The 16,648-nt window shown below is 44.8% G+C and overlaps 1 protein-coding gene across 3 annotated transcripts in view; it reads right to left on the bottom strand.

The window, feature by feature from the left end:
- Positions 1 to 16,648, bottom strand: part of SH3RF1 (SH3 domain containing ring finger 1) — a 249,840-nt gene that overhangs the window by 101,342 nt on the left and 131,850 nt on the right. For all 3 annotated transcript variants that reach the window (XM_073606263.1, XM_073606244.1, XM_073606253.1), the window contains exon 3: positions 13,499 to 13,774. In XM_073606263.1, coding sequence (XP_073462364.1) covers positions 13,499 to 13,774 — 276 coding nt within the window. The remainder of the gene's footprint in view (positions 1 to 13,498; positions 13,775 to 16,648) is intronic.

A 16,648-nucleotide genomic window follows, 5' to 3' on the forward strand; every position in this document is an offset into this window, starting at 1 on the left:
GCTGGTTTCTATTGAACTGGCCGATACCGCCGACATTCGGCTCGTGTGCACGGGACTTTAGACCCCTTTCACACTGAGGCTCTTTTCAGGCACTTTTGCGTTAAAAGTAGCGCAAAGGTGCCTCCCATTCATTTCAAACGGTGCTTTCACAAAGCGCCTTAAAAGCGATTTTAAAGTGCTGCTGAACGGCTCTTTTCACTTTTTTTATTTTTAGAAACACACCGCTAGCTCCTCCAAAGCACCGCAAAAAACTACTAGTATTTGTTTTATCTGCAGTTTTTGCAGCGCTTCAGTGTGAAAGGGGTCTTACACTCTAGCTTTGATGTTCAGAGGGCTGAGAACAGGTCAAATGGTTACACTACCTGTATTTAAATGTTACATTTAATGATGTCTTAATAAATTACAGAGTTGCAGTATTTTGTGTCTTATATCTTGCCTAGAGCTTGGCTTTAACCACTTCCCGCCCAGCCTATTGTCAAATGATGGCTGGGTGGGACCTTTGTTGTTCATATGGTGTCCTCCCGGGAATGTGCTCACTTCTCCCCTCACTTCCAGGTCTCAATGGCTTTGCTGAGGCAGGGGAAGTCATTGACTCCCAGTGCTGTCAATCAAAGGCAGTGATAAGGGAGCGGGGGTAATGGACTCAGCAGCGGGGCTTGGGAGCGAGCATGCATGGGAAGCAGCTTCCCATTGGGGGCACTTCATGGAGCAGAGGAGCCAGGAGCGCTAGTGGGGGACCCAGGAAGAGGAAGTTCGGGGCTGCTCTGTGCAATTCTTTTGCACAAAGCAGGTAAGTATATACATGTCTGTTATTTAAAAAAAAAAATTATTTACAACTTCTTTAACTCCTTTAATCCCTTCCTTCCCCTTATCGTTTTGAAAATATGTACTTTGGCATCCTCATCTTGGGTACCAAAGGACCTTGTCCCAGCACTGGCACATCCCGGGAGTTCAATATTCAGAAGTGTGTCGGATGCAGAAAATTATTTTGCAAGCGTATCACTTCAAGACAGTGAGGACCAGTGTTGCCAGATTGAAATTTACTGGCACGACACCCAAAATATACTTGCATAGCCAAGTTTTTACTGGCATTTCCAACAGTTAAAAAATTACGGTTTTATGTGCAAATTTCAGTATTTAGGCTACAAACCTGTACAATAGGCAATCAGCAATGCGATTTAAGGTAGATACATATTTCTTATTTTATTTTCGATATGCTGTATTTATCGGTGTATAACACGCACCTTAATTTTAAGAGGGAAGTTTCAGGAAAAAAAAAAAAAAAACATAGAAATTTTAAATAAGGAACTTTGAAGCAAAATAAGGGTCAGTGCCCATCAATGCAGCCTTATCAGTACCCATCTGCAGCCTCACCAGTGCCCATCTGAAGCCTCACCATTGAAGCCTGATCAGTGCCCATCTGCAGCCTCACCATTGTAGCCTGATCAGTGCCCATCTGCAGCCTCACCATTGTAGCCTGATCAGTGCCCATCTGCAGCCTCACCATTGTAGCCTGATCAGTGCCCATCTGCAGCCTCACCATTGTAGCCTGATCAGTGCCCATCTGCAACCTCACCATTGTAGCCTCATCAGTACCCATCTGCAGCCTCACCATTGTAGCCTCATCAGTACCCATCTGCAGCCTCACCATTGTAGCCTGATCAGTGCCCATCTGCAGCCTCACCGTTGTAGCCTCCTCAGTGCCCATCTGCAGCCTCACTGTTGTAGCCTCCTCAGTGCCCATCTGCAGCCTCACCATTGTAGCCTCATCAGTACCCATCTGCAGCTATACGTCAGATTACACAGTGCGTGGATCTCCCGTTTACTCGCCGGCCTCTTTAATATGAAGTCTTGCCTCCTGGATCGTCTCCTATTATAGAGAGAACACTGGTCCAATGCCTGTCCAGGAGACGGGACTTCGTATTACAGAGACCGCCGTGTAAACAGGAGATCCTCGCTCTATGTAATCTGACGCCCCCCCCCAAGGCAGCCAAATGCAAATATCGGCATAGAATACGCACACCTTATTTGCACCCGATTTTCAGGGAGAAAAAGTGCATTATATGCCGATAATTATGGTAGCAAGTAAGTAGCTCAGGGACAGGACACAGAAGGGCTAGAAATTAGAATGGGCAGACACACACACACATAAAATTGACGCTCACGGTGACATTGACAGTAGTGTGCAGCAGCACAGATGATGATCTCACTGACAATACACGTCCCCTCCTAAATCACAGTCACAGTCTCTCTCCGTGTCAGATGGCCCTTCAGTCCAAACACTGACAGTGCCACTGCCAGCTTGCCTTGCTCCCATCCCACAGACACATACACGAGGCTCCGGACGCTCTGCTCGGTTCCCTTGCACCATGACATCACATGACACACTCAAGCACCGCCTCCGCCAGACCACCAATTCTTGACATTTTTGAAAACAGCGACAGTCTCTTTATGCGTAGGACTTATGTCACAGGCAATATTTATATCATGCTTTGGAGCAATAAAACCTCTTCTTGGCAATTACTGGCTTTGTAGCACTCCAAAATCAAAGTGCTATAAATGAAGCAATGCCAACAAGTGGTTAAACCACACTTTGTGGAAGAAGATAAAAACCGCCCATGTAATTACTATCTATTCTGGAACAGAAGCCTTAATGTAGGATCAATGAAAGAAAACCCCTACCACCTCCATATCTAAGACCACAATCTACATCCATCCTGTAAAGAACAAATCTCAATACTGCCCAGATACACAACCAGGATCTAAAGAGCAAAACAAAGATAGCACTAAAGTGCCGAAAAGCCTGTGTTCTCCCTGCTGGGAAGGGGTTATTCTCAGTTCACTAAACTGATCACCAGTGTGAGATTATTCTGAGATTTTTATGGATCTTTAATGACGCTTTCAATTGGCAGGCCACTTTAATTAACAGAAAGTACAAATGGGCAGTATTAGAAAATGTTAAATTCTCATTCAGGCGCTTTGATTCCAAAAATAGTCAAGAGTGGTCTTTAATGGCCAGGATGTTTTGGGTAGTCAACTATACACAGTCATTAAAATACAGCATTAAATTCCACAAGCAGCACACATACCCTTATACCGGAAGATTGGTCATATTACAACTGTAAATCTATAGTACATCAAGTTACCAAAACTGTCAGAATTGACAAATGACTATTCCTGAAGGATTTCCATGATGTATTTCAGAACTGGGATAGAACTTAAAACATATCTGGACAACTCCTCACATAATAAACATAAAAACTGAACTTTAGGCACATATAAAAGACACAAATTAATGCACTGTAATCATTAAAGGAGCAATATGAAAAAAATAAACACATACTTACCTACTTTCTGCAGCATTGGTCTGATGCTGGAAGCTGCCCCCTGACAGCTCTAAGCCTGAGTGATCACATGACCGTTCAGCTCCCGGTCTTCACCGAGCAGTCAGTCACTGGCTCCCTGCTCTTACCCCTCCAGTTCTCACTGGAATATGCTGGGCAGGAGAGCGGGAGGAACGGCTGGCTAAGGCTCTCAGCGGTGTTCTAAGAGGCTGAGCCAGATGCCCTTAGGGCATCTGGGTGTATCCCAATATTATTGTTGAGGTCCCTCCAGAATTTGAAGCAGGTCTGTGACATCAGCTGACAGCAGACCTTAGCTCACCGATTCTGGGTGACAGGAGAGCAAAAGTAAGTGCACTCCTGTGACCCACATGAGAAGGCCAAAAGAAAATGTGGCTTTTCTTCCCTTTTAATACATCATTTAAGCATCATTAAACCCAAAACCAAAAATATATTATATTGCACCTTACCAATCATGTGTGGTGGCTGCATCAATTTCTCACCTTGTCTTTCAGGACAGCACCTGGAGAGAGCGCAGCTCCACCCACTTTCCCAGGAAACACTGCAGTCAGTTTCTTTAAAGACCAGTCACTTCCATCATTGCTGCAGGGAACCAAGGGTGTGCTACGCTCTCTCCAGGTGGGGATAGTAAGGGGCATACCTGTGTGTAGTCTGTGTGTGTTGCAGGTCAGCCCAGCATCCCCCCTGATGGGAGGGGGGTGCTCCGGTGTCTCCACCACTTCATGCCCGGCGAGGGTTCAGGCTGCTGGGGGTCCCCACTCTCTTTAGACCGGCAGCTGCGGGCTGGAAAGGGGATGGCGAGCTACACAAGGGTGTGAGCAGCCTCTCTGCTATTCCTGGCCTCCATGCTTTCCGGGTCCCGGGTGGCGAGCCTGTCATTTCCAGCTGGGGACGGGACTTCCGGTGGTGCGCGTGGCTTCCGGCAGCTGGAACTCAGGGGGAGGAGGCAGCCTCAGCTGGTGTCATTTCCAGTCCTCACAGTGGCAAAAGGACCAGGAAAATCAAATATAAAAGCAGCCGGACGCCACTGGAGACTCGGCAACATGGATCCTGAGGACTTAGCAGCAGTGGCAGGAGCAGGAGCCACTAACACCTGCCAGACCCAGGTAGGCAGGGACAGAGGTCCCTGCATCTTTTTCTCTATGGGTCTTGAGTTTTATCCTCACTTACTACCCTGGGGGGGGGGCCTGCATCACTCTCCTTGGACCATAGAACTAAGGATAGTGTGTTTTTTTTTTCTTTAACATGGTCACTCAGTGGGGGAGTCACTAGCTAGGTAAAGCTGCGGTAACAACAAAGGAGCTAAAGGATTAGATCTTCTGCTTGGCAGCTTGGGTATTCCCCTGGAGTACAAAGGCTTTGTTTGTTTGACCTGTTTATTTGTTAATAAGGTAAATGTATTTATTGGAGTGGGCGTTTGGTGTATTTCAGACAAAGGCCAAGGAAAAAGCCAAGCATTCCTCCCCTCCCTCTAAGAGAAAATGCCTGTCTTGCAAAAACACACTTAGGGAGTCTCGAACCAAAGAGTTATGCAGGACCTGTGTAGCGGATTTAGTTAAAGAGGAGACGTCCTCAGCTACATCTGCTACCCAGCCTGAAGAACTACTTAGCTCCTTTCGGAAAGAACTTTTGGACACGTTTGAAACGTTCCCTTCTTATCTGGACAAGCGCCCGGTTGCACAGCAACAGTAGAGGCAGTTCACCATCCTGTTCTCACCCAAATATTTCTGCACCCAGAGGGGAAGGGGGAGGACGAAGGGGGAAGTGTTTCCCCAGGTTCTGAGAAAGAAGAGGACGAGGAAAAAGAAACGTATTCTTTGTGCTACAGATTATCTAAGAGGTGGATGATCTATTAAAGACCATTCATACGACTTTGAAAATCAAAGGAGGACAAAGCCCAGTTATCTTTACATGACAAAATGTTTCAGGGCTTGGTGGAAGTTAAACACCGTGTATTCCCAGTTCACAAATTCCTGTCGGAAACAGTAAAAAGAGAGTGGAAAGACTCGGAAAGGGCCCCTTTTTTCTCCAAATCACCCAGAGATTCCCTTTCGAAAAGGAGAGCACTCAAGTATGGAATAAAAAACAAAAACTTGATGCAGCCTTTTCACACGTGTCATGGAATACCGACCTGGCATTTGAGGATATGATATGGGCGTCCTAAAAGATGCCATGGATAAAAGGGTAGATTCCCTGTTAAAAAAAGCCTGGGACTCGACCTTAACCAATTTAAAACCAGCTATGGCTTTAACTGTGGTGGCCAGGAACCTAGAGCACTGGCTTGAACAGTTGAAAAGCCATATTGAAGCAGGAACCTCCCGTAAACATCTGTTGGACACTCTACCAGTATTACAGAAAGCAGTAGGGTACATGGCAGACGGCTCCGCAGAATCTATAAAGATGTCTGCAAGATCCTCGGCCCTGGTAAACTCAGTGCGTAGAGCACTATGGGTTAATATATGGTCGGGAGATACTGCTTCAAAGGCGAAGTTATGTGGTCTGCCGTTCGAGGGGGATGTAGTGTTTGGTCCGGATCTTGAAGCCGTGTTGCATAGGAGAGCAGATAAAAAGAAGACCTTCCCAGTAAAAAAGAAGGTAACCCCTCAGGTTAAGAAACATTTTTGTACTTTTCACCAAACCCAGGACACGAAGAAGACGGGATACAAAAGACCCTGGAGGTCCCAGAGAGGGTGGGGCGTGCTATTCTGACCTCCTAACCAAACCACTAAAAATCAGTGACAGTCCTCTGACTGTGGGAGGAAGACTGCAGTCCTTTTTCCCACAGTGGAAGACAGCAACAACCAGTCTGTTCCTCCTCAAGACAATATCACAGAGCTACAGACTGGAGATCTCAGTCTCCACCATGTCGTTTTTACATAACACAGACTCCCCGAGACCAAGCAAGCAATCTGTCCTGCAAGAACGTATTCAGCAGAGAGTAATCATCCGCGTTCCCCGGGAAGAGGAAGGACGAGGGTGCTATTCGCATGTGTCCCTAGTCAAGAAGCCATCAGGGAAATTTTGATTAATTTTGAATCTAAAAATATTAAACAAATCCATTTGATACAAGAGGTTCAGGATGGACACAATTGTTTCAGTGAAGAGTCTTCAGATGACAGGTTGCTTTCTGGCATCCATAGACCTGAGGGATGCGTACCTTCACGTGCCCATAGCATCAGCATCACAAAAATACCTACGGTTAGCGGTCAAGATGAGAGGGGAAGTCTCGTACCTACAGTTTAGAGCTCTCCCATTCGGCCTGTCTTCCTCTCCAAGGATTTTCACAAAAATGATTGCAGAAGCCTTAGCACCCCACAGATTAAGGGGAATAATCGATTGTGCTATACCTGGACGACCTCCTGCTATTTGCCAAATCAGGGGATCTTTTGGAGAAAGATCTGAAGGAGACAGAGAGACACATGAAGAGCCTCGGTTGGATAATAAAAAGGGAAAAATCAAGCATGATCCCATCCCAAACAATAAGGTTTCTGGGGTATACCATCATCAATTCCATACAGGAAATAATTTTTCTCCCAGAGGATAAAATAGAGAGAGTCCAAGATGCAGTAAAAAAGGCCCAAACAAATCTGTCCATCTCGATCAGGGCAGCCATGTCAGAACTAGGACTCCTCACAGCATCAATCCCAGTAGTGCAATGGACACATCTCTATTCAGGAGATCTCCAGCAGGCAATTCTGAGGAAAAGGTCCTACGGGGGGGTCACTGGAGAATTTGATCAAGATTCCCTCTCAGGTTCAGAGGAAGTTATGGTGGTGGAGGAGTCAGTCAAACTTGGACAAGGGTCTGCTCTGGACATTCCCAGTAGAAAAGAGGTTGACAACAGATGTGAGTTCTTGGGGTTGGGGTGGCCATTTGGAAGGGCAGATGGCCCAAGGAGCTTGGACAAACAGAGAGGCCAAGAGATCCTCCAATTGGAGGGAACTAAAGGCCATTTTTCTGGGGCTGTGGGTCTTCAAGGATAGTGTCAAGGGCCACCACATTTAAGTGTTGTCCGACAATGCCACGGCAGTGGCCTACATAACAAAACAGGGAGGCACAAGAAGCTGAGTGTTACTGTCCTCCGCTCTTTAGATTCTGTCTTGGGCAGAAGGCAACTTATCACCTGGCGACCTGAATCTAGTAGCAAATTTCCTAAGCAGGGAAAGAGAATCAGAGTGGAGTCTGAATACAGAGGTATTCCAGATGCTAATAGGAAAATGGGGAGCTCCCCAGTCCAACCTATTCACATCTCAGACCAATGCAAAGGTGGCGGTTTATTTCTCCCTAAACAGGCAAAATCAAGCGGACGGCCTGGTCGCACTAGCTCAGCCATGGACCTTCCGCTTGTGCTACGCCTTTCCCCCTTTTCAGACGATCCCGTTGATACTCAAGAAACTGCAAAAGGAGGCTACAAGCATGATCTTAGTGGCTCTGTTTTGGCCCAAAAGGGCATGGTTTTCAACCTTGCAGAAGATGGCAGTGGAACCCCATTGGTTACCATACACAGCTGCGCTTGATTTTTCACTCTCCAGACCATTACGAAAAAGACCTTCTAACTCAGGGGCCCATTCAACATCCCAATGTTGAGCATCTCAGATTGACAGCCTGGTTACGGAGGAGCAAATCCTAAAGAGAAAGGGTTTGTTCAACAAACTAGTCTCAAGCCTACTAAATAGCAGGAAAAAGGTCACTAGGGCCATTTACTTTAAAACATGTTTCAATTCCTGGTGTATGACTAAAGTTTTTTTCGCCACAGGAAATTATTTCTGTTCTGGAATTCCTCCATGAGGGAATGGAGAAAGGGTTGCCGGCTAGTACTTTAAAAGGTCCAAGTGGCCGCTTTATTGGTATTCCTGGAGAGACAATTATCTCAGGATGGCCAGAGCTAGGCCAGTACCATTTAAATCTTTCCCTAAGTGGTATTTATCGGTGGCATTAAAGGGTTTGATGAAAAAACCCTTTGAATCTCCGGAAGCAACAATTAAGTTTTGGTCACTAAAATTTGCATTATTAGTGGCGGTTACGGGCTAGGAGGGCGAGCAAACTGCAAGCCCTGCCGATTGTTGAACCGTTGTTTTCTCTCTTTCCAGATCAAGTAGTGCTCAGAACTGACTCGGGTTTTCTACCAAAGGTTTCATCAGTATTTCACAGGTGGCAGGAAATAGTTCTTTCAACCTTTTGCCCTACACCAGTGATGGCGAACCTATGGCATGCGTGCCACAGCTGGCACGCCGAGCCCTCTCTTTGAGCACACAGCGCGCCGCCAGGATAGGGGAGGGAATCCCCCAGCAAGACAGTCATTTGCACTGGCGGTGCAGGCGCAGAGGAGCCAGCTCCCTTCCTATCATGAGTGCGATCGTGCAGTGGGGCGCAGCCCAGTGGAACGGACACAGAGTGTCTGCTGTAAGCAGCGCTCAATGCCTCTGGATACCGAGGAAGAGAAGAATGACTCCTCCCTGGACTTGGAGAGCGGCTTCCTGTGCAGGGGCTCGGGTGCTGAAGCATGGCAATTTTGAGGACTTTGGCTGTACATACACAGATAGGACAGTGCTATGTATGTGGGGGTGATGTGAAGGGGCCCCTCTGATCCCAGTATTCTGAGCACATGCACCCATCTTTGATCCCTGTATTCTGAGCACATGCATCCATCTCTGATCCCTGTATTCTGAACACATGCATCCATCTCTGATCCTAGTATTCTGAGCACATGCATCCATCTCTGATCCCAGTATTCTGAGCACATGCATCCATCTCTGATCCCTGTATTCTGAGCACATGCATCCATCTCTGATCCCAGTATTCTGAGCACATGCATCCATCTCTGATCCCAGTATTCTGAGCACATGCATCCATCTCTGATCCCTGTATTCTGAGCACATGCATCCATCTCTGATCCCTGTATTCTGAACACAATGCATGTGGTGGGGATGTGAAGGGGCCTACTCAACCCAGGCAGGGGTAGTGGTCCACTCAACCCGGGCAGTGGCAACGTCCTGGGCGGAACGAGCGGGGGCTTCACCAGGATGAATCTGCAAGGTGGCTACGTGGATGCGTTTTTTCACCTTTACCCACCACTACAGGTTGGACTTGCTCTCAGCATCAGAGCAATCATTCGGCAGGAAAGTCCTACAGGTGGTGGTCCCACTCTAGAGTAAGTAATCTTATCTCCAGGTGCTGTCCTGAAAGACGATGTGAGAAAACCTTAGTTAGACTTACCAGTAACGGTATTTCTACGAGTCTTCCAGGACTTCCGATGGCCCGCCCCCTAATTGTGATATAAAATGTGGTGTTATTGCTATGTTCTGCTTATCTAATTTCAGCATGGCACCTCCTGTATTAGGGAGACACAACTCTGGATGAATGATAGCCAGTCTGGGGGAGGGTAGTGTTAAATGTACTAGCAGATTAAGATGCATTAAAAAATTTAAGCCAAACCCCAGCTCACACTTTATAATCAGTTACAGTAGAGCTACACGATGTTGGATAAATATAATTTTTTAGGGGTTCTAAGTAATTTTCTAGCACAGAATACTAATTTTAACTTAAGCAACATGTGTGAGAAACAGGATAATGCCCCGTACACACGATCGGACTTTCCGACAACAAAACCGTGGATTTTTGTTCGAAGGTTGTTGGCTCCAACTTGTCTTGCATACACACGGTCACACAAATGTTGGCCAACAATTACAAATGTGGGAACGCGTGACGTACAACACGTACGACAAGCCGAGAAAAGGGAAGTTCAATATTCAGTGCGGCTCCTTCTGCTTGATTCCGAGCATGCGTGAACTTTTGTGCGTCGGACTTGTGTACACACGATTGGAAATTCCAACAACAAAAGTTTTGTTGGCGGAAAATTTGAGAACCTGCTAGCCAACATCTGTTGGCGGAAAGTCCGACAACAAATGTTCGATGGAGCATACACGCGGTCAGACTTTCAGCTAATAAGCTCACATCCATCATTTGTTGTCGGAAAATCCAATTGTGTGTACGGGGCATAAGTCTTTAAAGCAGTGTTCCGGCCTCCCCCTCCAAAAATTAAAAGTCAGCAGCTACAACGTACCTGTCCTGGAATCCAGCGATGTCGGCACCGCAGCCGATGTTTCCATCGGCTGCTGCCGCTGCCACTGCTGGTAAGGGAACCCGGCCGTGCTAATGCGTGAAGTGCGCTGCACTCTTTTACTGGCCTGGCAGCAGGGGAAGGAGGAGGAAGGGCCGGACCTGTGACATACCTTACTGCAGTGATGTCGGATGGAAGAGGGGACAGGGTACCTGTGAAAAACAGGTGCCCGCTCCCCTCCCCCCCAAAAAAATGTGCCAAACATGGCACCGGGGGGGGGGGGGGGGGGGAGACATAAGCGGAATTTCCACTTTTGGGTGGAACTCTGCTTTAAGTGGTTAAACTAACCTCATTTGCAGACCGAAGTTCATCCCTTTAATCTGGTAAATGAACAGAAAGATACAATGTTTCTTTACATCCCTCTTTCAGCACTGAGCAATGTTGTTGATAAACATTGCCTGCTGCTTTTTTCTTTGACAGCTGTGAGCAGGGAACTGCTCTGCACTTGTTACATGAATCGTGGAAATGCTGGATTAAAATCGTGTGGGGGTTGAATCGAGCTCTCTACATTTTTAATGATTAATCACGCAGCTCTAATTTACAACAACAGTTTTTTTTTTGCTTTTGGGATTAAAGTTTTACATAAATAAAACACTCCTCACAGTTGTAAATAGTTTGTCTCATCTATGTAATCTGATACATTCTGCTGGAAAACTTGTGCTTTTGAAAAAACAGCAGTCTTGTTGGCAGGATCACCAGATGAAAATAGAAGAAAGCCAGTCTCAAAAATGAAACTAATGCAGCCATCACATCTAAGAATTGGTAAGCTGTATTATAATAAATGTTTTCTTGTGGGTTTAATACCGCTTTAAATGTTACATTTTAAATGCAAGTAGTGTAAGGCTCAGTTCACACTAGTGCAGCTCCAAAGATGTGCGATTTCCAGTGCGATTTTCATGCGACTTATTACACTCTATGGCACTCAAGTCGCAAGACAGTTGCATCAAATTATTACCTGGAATCTTTTGTAAAGACACTGCGACTTTAGTCGCATAGACTGGTATGGGTGACACTGAAATGAGTTTCGACTTGTCGCACTATTGTGAACCGGAGCCTAAGTGCCTGAATTTGAATGAATATCCGCTTCTTGCTATCCTTGTATAGAGCTAGAGCAGTGTTTCTCAACTCCAGTACTCAAGGCGCCACTACAGGTCATGTTTTCAGGCTCTCCATTATTTTGCACAGGTAATTTGATCAGTTTCACTGCCTTAGTAATTACCACAGTTGTTTCATCCAAGGGAAATCCTGCTTAGTACTCACAGAACTCTCACCTCTGGTCCTGAGATGCATGTTGGAGTGTACAGACACCTGGAACTTTGAGCAATCTAATAATCGGAGTCTGGAAGTGGAAGCCCGCCATCACCATAGATACACATAAGGCCGATTCAACATTATACAGAGACACCCGGAACTTTGAGTGATCTGATAATCGGAGTCTGGAAGTGGAAGCCCGCCACCACCATAGATACACATAAGGCCGATTCAACATTATACAGAGACACCCGGAACTTTGAGTGATCTGATAATCGGAGTCTGGAAGTGGAAGCCCGCCACCACCATAGATACCTATAAGGCCGATTCAACATTATACAGAGACACCCGGAACTTTGAGCAATCTGATAATCAGAGTCTGGAAGTGGAAGCCGCCCGCCACCACCATAGATACACATAAGGCTGATTCAACATCACACAGAGGTGAGAGTTCTGTGAGCACTAAGCAATTGTGTGGAGTCACGGGAACACTGTTTATTTGCAGGAAAATTTAATTGGAAGGGATGTTCTACCGACACTTGGAAGAATTTTTTGCACTATAGATTCATTATTTTGCACCATATTTTTTGTGACATCTAGCATGTCACCGATACTCAATATTTGCATCCATTTTGTATGTTTATTCTTGCCTTGTTATTTTTGGCTGGCATTCTACTTTTGGGGCCTGTTCACACCAGAACGCAGCGTGTGAAAGGAGAATATCAAGTGTGTTTCCTGCACCGTGCTCAAAACATACTGCCCATGCAGTCTGCTACGGATGCCAAATTTGATGTTAACAGCACCCCAAACACAGTGTGTTTGTGGGCATCAAATTGCATGGCATCACAGTACCATGTGATTTTGTGTGGTGCGGTTTTAAAAGTAGAGCATGAACTACTTTTTCTGCATTCTGGTGCAATTTTGCAGCCCCTTCAAATGCTACAAAATTGCACCGCACGGGAATAACAATGAAACGCAACACATATTCCTGTGCGATTCCGGTGTGAACCGACTGTTGGGGGTCATTCCACTCAAATGTCATGTTTTCATCTATCAGTAAAATGTGGTGGGCCGAGTCAGCACGTGGCTTCTTATGTGTTGAATAAGAAATCTTTTCTAAGAATTTTCATTTGAATTTCACACCATTAGTGGGCTGCAGCAACAGGTGATTTTCATGCAGCCATCGAATTTGAGTGATCGGGCATGTTGGAAATTTTTTGAAAAACAAATGATTTTCTAATCAATGGTGGGAAAATCATGTGAGAAACATAACTGAAAAAGAAATGCACATGAGAACAAGAAAAGAACATTCCTGTAAAGAAAAGAAAACTCCCGACCACAAAAATTATTTTCTGTAGCAACATGAGGTGAAATTGAAGGCTTGGCTGGTCACATTTCGAAATCAATGGTGGCACCTTCAGAGTACAAAACGCACAAAATTTCAGATTTTCAAAAGAAAATGTGTTTGGAATTCGACACACATATAGCCTGCATAAGTGAGATCTTCCTGCCATAGTACCCACTCTAAACCTGTCCACCTGGGAGTTTTATGGTGTATTTCTGCACCTCTTGTTGCATTCTGAAAATTCTATAAAATAAAAAATCCAACTGGAAGAGTGCCCATCCTCACAATTTAAGCACAGATCTGTCCATGAAAATGATGATCATGCCCATAATGAACAATCCCTGTGAATATTTACATCCTTAAAATTCTTTACATATAGATGATGCACCACTAATCCCATCTTAGGTCTGTGGTTCCTACCTTTGAAAAGGGCAAGCAGTCCTTGTCAGCTTCCTTGTCTTTAACTTCAAAGTCATAAAGTGCTTTGCATTGAGGCGGAGGTTGAGGTAAAGGCTTGATAATCTGCACAAAGTTAGTTGGGAAGAAGCCATGGACCCCATTGATTTCCCCGTGGTACCAATTTTCATCAACTTGCCGGCGAAGCACAATGATGTCACCCTTGTTAAACTTCAGATCCCCGGGCTCTTTCCCTTCATAGTTGTACAAAGCTTTGGCACACGGTAACTGAGGTACACCCTGGGAAAAAAGAAACAATACCATTAAAAGGATGTAAAATCTAGCAGGAAACATCCTTGAACCCTTAGGAGTGGGTTTACATTTACTTTTGTTAACAACAGTTATGGGAAATGTACTGTGACACGGTCCTTCAAGATGGTGTCATGTGCAATACACTAGTTAGAAGGGCAACATTTTTGCATCTGCGTTTTTGTGCAGTCTATTAAAGGTCTGAATGGTAACCCTAAATCACAATGAAAAACAAAAAGTGGGAATAGAGCTATAGTACACCTTGAAAAATGTCTGCAATTTGTTTACTATTCATTGCATTACATGCATTATTTACTACTCCTAATGTTTTTTTTCTGCATCAAATCAATGTTTTATGTGCATCAATCTTTATAATAAGTAAAGGTCTGAAACAAAACAGCACAAAGACAAGTTTTTCTTTAAATACAGAATATACAATATACAGTAACCAAGAATTACGCTTGTGGCAGGTCACATAGATTTAGGCCTGTAGCACTACAACCCACTTTCAGGGTGGCCAAGGATGGGTTGACGTCTCAATGAGAATCAAATTGTTCCTGAAATCAGAAGATCCCTTTACACAGTATCATGCAAATTGGCTAAAGGACTAAGCTTGTGCGAAATGTTAAGTACTTCTCAATATGAACAGGGAAGGAACAAAAATGGACCAGATTTCCATATAAAAACCTATATTTCTGACGATTGTATGATATTATCACAATCTTATAAGATGGCCCTACGTGGCCTGATCCTTGCCAGAGAAAGTTGAGATTTACATTGTTCGCTAACACAGAACAGCCAAGTAGCTGACATACCACTTACAGTTAAAATGTATCTGTGGTCAAGATGTAAAATTATACATTTCAACATATTTCAATTATTTCTAGCCTACTCCTATTACGCTAAGCCAGTGGTGTCCAAACTGCAGCCCAAGGGCCAGATGCAGCCCTTTGCTTGCTTTTATCCAACCCTTGAGGCACCATTTCATCCACTGATACCAACCAATAGTGGGGCATAATTCCCACCCCCCCTCCCGGCAACAATGAAGGGGCGCGAATCCACCAGTTGACAGCAATAAATGGGCACAATTCCCCCTCAATGATGATAGGGCACAGTTTCTCCCAATGATGGGGCACAATTTCTCCCAATGACACCAATGATGGGGCACAATTTCTTCCAATGACACCAATGATGGGACACAATTTCTCCCAATGACACCAATGATGGGTCACAATTTCTCCCAATGACACCAATGATGGGTCACAATTTCTCCCAATGACACCAATGATGGGTCACAATTTCTCCCAATGACACCAATGATGGGTCACAATTTCTCCCAATGACACCAATGATGGGACACAATTTCTCCCAATGACATCAACGAGGGGGTGCAATTCCTCCCACTAATACCAATGATGGGGCACAGTTCCTCCCACCAATACCAATGATGGGGCACAGTTCCTCCCACCAATACCAATGATGGGGCACAGTTCCTCTCACTGACAACACCAAAGGTGGGGCATTGTTTTTTCCCCTGCTCTAAAAGATCTTGAAAATAACTTTTCGAAAAATACCACACATTCACTTCCTTGAAATTTGTGACTGGTAATCACTATGCCCAGTGAGCAGGCACTGATGTGTCACACATTGCACAGAGCCTGCCTTCAGATCTACAGGGTTGCTGAGAGGAGTTTCAGGAGGCAAAATAAAGCAGAGTGACATGGATAGATGGGGAGGTTTGCTTTGAATATTACAAATAAATTAAAACAGAGTTTTTGGTGCTCAGACACAGATGCAGTTCTGCTTCAAGGAGTAGAGCAGTGTCCACTCTCCACCCCTAGTTTGCTACCTGAACAGTGAAAAGAGCAGCAGAAGAATGATGTAGTCATCCCACTGTTCTCTCTCCTCCTATTGGCATGTCCAATTTACATACATTTACATGTAGCACACATGACTGGCTCCCACTCGTGCCCCTTTCAGCCTAAGTGCTGTTGAAAACAGATTGCAGGAGCCTTATAACAAGTCACAATTTGGCACTTACACTGAGTGCATTTAACCCCCCCCCCCCCATATTTATCAATGCTTTCAGAGCTTCATTAGTTTGTGTCTATTATATCTACTAAGAGCACGCCTTTAAGCAATTGGAAACGGTAAGGTTGAGTGCATTTATACTAGCAGACATGACACACAAAAAGTTCTATAGAAAGTGGCAGCTCTGATAACGAATCAGCAATGCTAATGTCCTTCCCCTCAATACACCAATGGATTGGAACGATGGATTTATTAGGAGATTATGATCTAGGACTTATATACTTGGAAGTTTGTCATTTTTTTCCAAGGCAATATCGGATACGCTAACCATGCCAATAGTGGGGCTCTAATCCAGTTTGTAATGGGGCCCAGAGGTATTGAGCTACACCTTTTTACATATTAGAAGAAGGCATTAAATAAAATATGGAGTGCAGAGCTGCTCTCCCTACAAGACCTTGGAAATGAAACAAACGAATGTGTGTTGCACATGCTGACAATGTGTCCAAATTCATTGCATTTTGTGAATCACAGCTCTGCAGGCGGTGGTGTTAGTCAATAAACAAGGATCTGAGATACAAATGTCCTAACTTTCAACAGTAAAGTCTGTTCCTAATGAAGTACATGAGCGGCTGATGTGTTCCAGAGCCATAACTTCAAGAGGAATTATAAGAACAACTTCCCATATTCATTAATTTCACAACATCGAAACAGGCAATCCAAATCCAGCGGCAGAAGTGGAACAATAGGATCTCTTCCGTTAAAGTGATACGAACGCTTGTCTTTTTTAAAATTAAAATAAAAAAAGATTATTATACTTTCCTGCTCTACACAATG

The sequence above is a fragment of the Aquarana catesbeiana genome, linkage group LG01, assembly GCF_042186555.1.
Source record: "Aquarana catesbeiana isolate 2022-GZ linkage group LG01, ASM4218655v1, whole genome shotgun sequence".
NCBI classification, from domain to species: domain Eukaryota; kingdom Metazoa; phylum Chordata; class Amphibia; order Anura; family Ranidae; genus Aquarana; species Aquarana catesbeiana.